Raw genomic sequence first — 6,000 nt, forward strand, 5'->3', positions numbered from 1 at the left:
AGTGGAGGTAAACTTAGAAAGATGGAAGTATGCTTTGGAAAGCATGGGGATGAAAGTGTAAGCAGGAGTAAAACAGAATACATGTGTGTGAATGAAAGGGCAGACGGTGGACAGGTCCAGTTACAAGGAGTTGATTTGGTGAACGTCGACGAGTTTACCTACTTAGGTTGAGGGTACAGAGTAATGGAGGAAGTGAAAGAGAGGTAAAGTAGAGAGTGCAGGCAGGGTGGTGTGGATGGCACGAAGTGTCTGGTGTGATCAGTGAGAAGGGTGTCGGCTAGAATGAAGGCTAAGATCTACAGGACAGTAGTGAAACCTGCTATGTTGTATGGACTGGAGACAGTGGCACTGACAAAAAGACAAATGAGGGAGATGGAGGTGTCTGAGATGAAGATGTTAAGATTCTTATTTGGAGTGACGAAGAAGGATAGGATCAGAAATGAGTTTATTAGAGGATCAGCACATGTAGCATGTTTTGAAGGTAAAGTTAGAGAATCGAGATTGAGATGGTTTGGACATGTACAGTGGAGTCAAGAGAGCTATGTTGGCAAGAAGGTTGGAATATATTGGAAGAAGGTTGGGGATGGAACTTCCAGGTAAGAGGAGGAGATGTAGATCTAAGAGAAGGTTTATGGATGCAGTGGTAGAGGATATGAGAGTGGCTGGTGTGTCAGTGGAGGACACTCATGACAGGGCTAGATGGAGGAGTTTGATTCGCTGAGGCGACCGCTAAACGAGAAATGCCGAAAGAAAAAGAAGAAGAAGAAGTTTAATTAGAATTAATTCAGGAAAAACTTAATTATATGCTGTGTTACTTACGGAACGCAAATAAACATTGCATTAAACCTGTTGTTTTTAGTTGAATATTTCAAGCCGAACTCAATACTTCCAAACTTTTCTAAAATACTTGAAAGAATAATCTAAAATAGATTATATGATTACCTAATTCAAAACAAGTTCTTAAATAAAAAAAAATTCGGCTTTCAAGCACAACACTCAACAGAACATGCAATTTTAGATTTAGTTAATAGCATAAGTGATTCTTTTAATAAAAAGCAATTTGTATTAGGAACTTTTATAGACCTATTCAAAGCATTTGACACAATTAATCATGATATCTTACTAAAAAAATTGGAAAAATACAGAATAAAAAATACTTGCCTAGATTGGTTTAAAAGTTATCTGTGCAACAGACAACAATGTGTTATTTCGAACGATAATAAATATTCTAGTTTACTAAAAATAAAATGCGGAGTTCCCCAAGGTTCCATTCTTGGTCCTCTTTTATTTTTAATTTATATTAACGATCTTCCACAATCACTAATAAAACTTGATGAAATAATGTTTGCTGATGACACAAATTTATTTTATTCATCAGCATCAATTGAAAATCTCTTTGAATCTGCAAATGATGACTTTGAGAGTCTAAACATTTGGCTTAAAGTAAATAAATTATCTTTAAATCAAGAAAAAACAAAATACATCTTGTTTCATTCCAACCAGCAAAAAAACAAAATACCAAGCATGCTACCATTACTAAAAATTGATAACATAAAGATCGAAAGAACTGAAACTATTAAATTTCTTTAATAGTTTCAGTTCTTTCGATAATTATTGACGAAACGATTTCTTGGAAACCCCATATAAAAACATTAAATACAAAAATATCAAACAGTATCGGCATACTTTACAAAGTCAAAACTATACTTTCCCAGGAGAATCTGAAAGTTCTCTACTTTTCTTATATACAAAGTTATCTAACATATGCTAATATTGCCTGGGGAAGTACAAATAAATCTAAATTAAGTTCTCTATATTCACACCAATAACACGCATCAAGATTGATTTATAATAAAAATAAATTTACTCATGCCGATCCTTTACTTAAAAACTTGAATGCTTTAAATATCTATCAAATTAACATCTACCAAAATGTTTTATTTATGCTCAAATATAAGCTCGGACTTGTTCCAACTCATTTTACTAATAACTTTTTTCAAACCAACGCCAACAGATATATCACACGAGGAACCGGAAACTTTACATTTCCCATAAAAAAAATAAAATTTTCGAGATTTTCAATTGTATATCGTGGCCCCTATTTATACAACAAAACAATACCTCAAAATATAGAACTTACTAAATTGGATAATCTTATTGCCCTGAAGAAAAAACTAAAAGATCTCATAATTAACAAAACCAATTTTATCGATATGTATTAAATATAAAAGAACAATTAATATAATAAAATGTAAAAAGAACAATTCAAGCAAAAAAAAAAAAAAAAAAAAAAAATGAAACAAAAAATATAAAAAAATAAATAAATAAAAATTGATAGCAACTATACATAGTAAAATATTACTGAACAGTAGACCTCAAAAAATTAATGTGTGTCTTTACTCTTTAAATTTTTAGTTTATTTTGTTCAACAAATAACATATATTTTCAACGACAACGACAAGCAAGTCCCTAGTAGCCCTGTGGTGCGACGGACTTGCGTATATTTTTTAAATGCATGGGTTAATAGCCAGCACTTTATATTATATACCACGAATTTATTATTTTAACTCGCATGTGTTAAAATGTCAAACGCGCATGCGTAAAACAGCATTGTTAACGCTCTTTAGATATTGTAAATATTTGTGGTGGGCATTTATATAAACTGGAGACATGTAAATATTATTTGTTTTTGAAATATATAATAATGATTGTTGTAAAATAAAAAAAAAAAAATATATATATATACATAATCAAAATAGACAAATTGTTTTTGATTTGATAAACAGCTTCAAAACCATTGTAAAACTCTGCTATTTATTACGTAAGGTTTAAGTTTGTGGAGCAAAATATTGCAATTTACAATATCAAACGCTTTAGATTTGTTAACTGTAATACCCGCTAGGTTTAAACAACTGTAATAACGGTAATGATTTGTTAACGGTAATACCGATAAGTTGTATTGTGCAATAGATGCTGATGTGTGACAAATCATCAATTTTATTTTTTTGTTAAACGTCTTTGCTTGTTAAATCTATGTTAGATCATATTTTTTTAATCTTGATTTGAAGCTAACTCTCTCTCTAGTTGCTTGGAGGGAACATTTGAGCATGAAAAGGATCTCACTTCTGCTACAGTATGGGACTCTAAGTGGTTGGAGGAATTTAACTAATATAAAATTCAATTTTCTCAGCTAATCGTTATCACAGTAGTATAGATCTTCCTATATTTATGAATTATGGAAACGTTTGTTTCAGTTTTTAGCTACAAAGTGAATTTAGCAGATGATTTACAAGCAAATAAATTTCGGAATTTTTACGTCACAAAAGCATGATATTTCAAATAGGATCAAAAATTATTGTCAAAAGTTTTTGCACGGAGTGTAAAATTTTTGTATATAAACTTTTGAAACTTTTTTTACAAACATTTTTCAGTAATAATTTTTTAACTATTAAAGTACTTTAGTAAGATTTTTTGTCTATTTCTTTTAAAAACTTCCATTATTTAGAAATAATGAGTCGCGAACACTGGAGTTCGAATAACCGTAACTTTAGGGTCACAAATTTATTAACTGTGTACGGAAAAAGGCAACCAAATGTTTTATGATATATAGGGACAAAACAAAAACTTTAAAGCTTAAGTTGAAAATTTAAAATATTGAATTAAATATTTATCAAAATATTAGAATATAATCATCAATTATCAATATTTAACAATAGGTAAAAATGACATTTTTAGGTAATAGGTAAAAATGACAATTCAATAGGTAAAAATGACAATTGAAAAAAATGCCTTATTCACCTTCCGTAAAAACTTTGTTCATCTATCGTAAAGACCTCGTTTACTTTTCGTAAATACCTCGATTACCTTTCGAAAAACAATTTGTTTGTAATTTTACGTTTTTTAAGACAAATTTAAACAACTTTTAGACAAAGTTAATAAAGATTGTCGGTTTCATTATAAAGATTATATGATCACCAGGAAAAAGCAATCAAAATATTTAATTTACTATTCTCGTGATTTGACATTTTTTTATTATGCAAGTCACAATCGACAAAAAAATGAGAATCGATGAAATTGCAAACAATGCATAAGCTGCATATAAGTATTTTTTATCTAAACAAAAACAAAAAAAAAAAATTAAAATACTAAATATGGACAAAAGTTAAATAACATAAATAACAACTTCATTACCATTATTATTTGAATCAACCCTTTCGTAAGCGTAATCTCTTGATTCGTCGTTATAAAAATTGTTGCACACTGGTAAACCTTTTGGAGGCTTTGGCGCTTCGTCAGCAGCCTCAGATATAATCATAGCCATGCCATTTAAAGAGTGGACTTCAATATGACAATGCAAAAACCATTTCCCAGGGTTGTCTGATTTAAAACGTAAAACTGCATAACCACCTAGAAAAAGTATAAAATATAATTGATTGTATTTCTAAAGCTTTTTCTTTTCTATTTTTTTTTTTTTTTCTATTCTTATTACAATATTATTTTTAAGACCACTAAAATTATAATACAAACATTTATACATTACTTGTATTATAATTGATTTTTAATTTGTATATATATATATATATATATATATATATATATATATATATATATATATATATATATATATATATAGATATATATATATATTATATATATATATATATATATATTAGGGGTGTCCACTATGCAAAAAAATTTCAAAACCACCCAAATTGACTTTTTTCCAATTCTAGTGCTTGTGTACAGCGTAAAAAAAAGTTTTACTAAATTTTAATGACTATTCTAGAGCCCCCTCAAAGCCCCTAAAGATAAACTCCAATTTCCTGTTTAACCCATTAGTGCCTGAGTTTTTTGTTACATTTTACGATTTGTAGAGGTGGCACGAATAAGTTAAAACAGTAACACATTTTTGCATTGATTACAAATTTCATAAACAAGCAAATTAATATTATGATATTGACACAATTTAATATGTAATATTGACTGTTACAATTATTTTGCTGTTTCCTGTTTTAGTTAAACAAATTAAAACTGATATGTTGACAAGAAGTGGTAAAGTTGAAGAAACTGAACTCAAGTCTTTGCCAACCAGTTCCAGTTGTTTGTCAGACACAACCGACCAGCCTTCACCGTCGTCATCATCATCAACAACAAGGCCTGTTACTCGTGCCTCTACTAAGTTTTGGTTAATTGGACACCCATCACCATCAATAACTGGTTCCAAACTACCCGATTGCAGACAGGTTTTGAAATTTTCTTTTTTTACGACGCGATGAAGAAAATGTCCAAAATCATGTAACAAATCAAGATATTGGCTATATAGTAATCAACGCTGTTGTAACTTTCTGGAACATGCCACGCATCAAGACAAAGGCAAGGCAAAATTCGGTGTTAGATCATATGTGTCTCTGGAATGAGTAAAACCGCTTGTTGAAGAACAAGAATCGCGAAAATGATGCTGGCGGAAAACGTGTCAACTTCTTGGCCAAGTTGGATAGTCTTTTTGATATTGGATCACCTGATGCCATACAGGAAATTATGAAATCCAGGCTACTGACTGCCCTAAAGAAAGATGATGATGTTGCATTCTATTTAAATAAAAAAAAAAAAGAAAGAAAGGCGATCATGGACGAGTATGACAAATCTTTGAGATTAAAGCAAAAATGAAAGAAGTCAGATATAATAGAAAAATCATACTTAGAAATGAAGAAACAGAAAGAGTCCAAAAAGAAGGTAGACAGGATGATCAGGATGATGAGGACATGAAAGTTAATGACGAAGAACAGAATAATAATGAAAACATTGCTGTTGCTGAAGAACATATCGGTTTAGGGTGGGACTGGAATTATGAGCCTCCAATGAATTGACGATCAAAACTTGTTACTCTTCACCTCACCAAAATATTGATGCAATGCGAGAAAATCACTTCTGCAGAAAACAGGCTGAAATTGTCTAATAAGAAAACAACTAAGATTGTGTCTGTTTAATTAAAGCTGCTGG

At 30.3% G+C, this 6,000-nt stretch overlaps 1 protein-coding gene across 1 annotated transcript in view; it reads right to left on the reverse strand.

Annotated features, from left to right (window-relative positions):
• Positions 1 to 3,633: 3,633 nt before the first annotated feature.
• Positions 3,634 to 6,000, reverse strand: part of LOC136087501 (uncharacterized) — a 28,864-nt gene continuing 26,497 nt past the window's right edge. The window contains exons 6-7 of the mRNA XM_065810390.1: positions 4,192 to 4,407; positions 3,634 to 4,113 (exon numbers count right to left, since the gene is read on the reverse strand). Of these exons, the coding sequence (XP_065666462.1) occupies positions 3,998 to 4,113; positions 4,192 to 4,407 (332 nt within the window). The 3' untranslated portion in view covers positions 3,634 to 3,997. The remainder of the gene's footprint in view (positions 4,114 to 4,191; positions 4,408 to 6,000) is intronic.

Source organism: Hydra vulgaris, chromosome 11, assembly GCF_038396675.1.
Source record: "Hydra vulgaris chromosome 11, alternate assembly HydraT2T_AEP".
NCBI lineage: Eukaryota > Metazoa > Cnidaria > Hydrozoa > Anthoathecata > Hydridae > Hydra > Hydra vulgaris.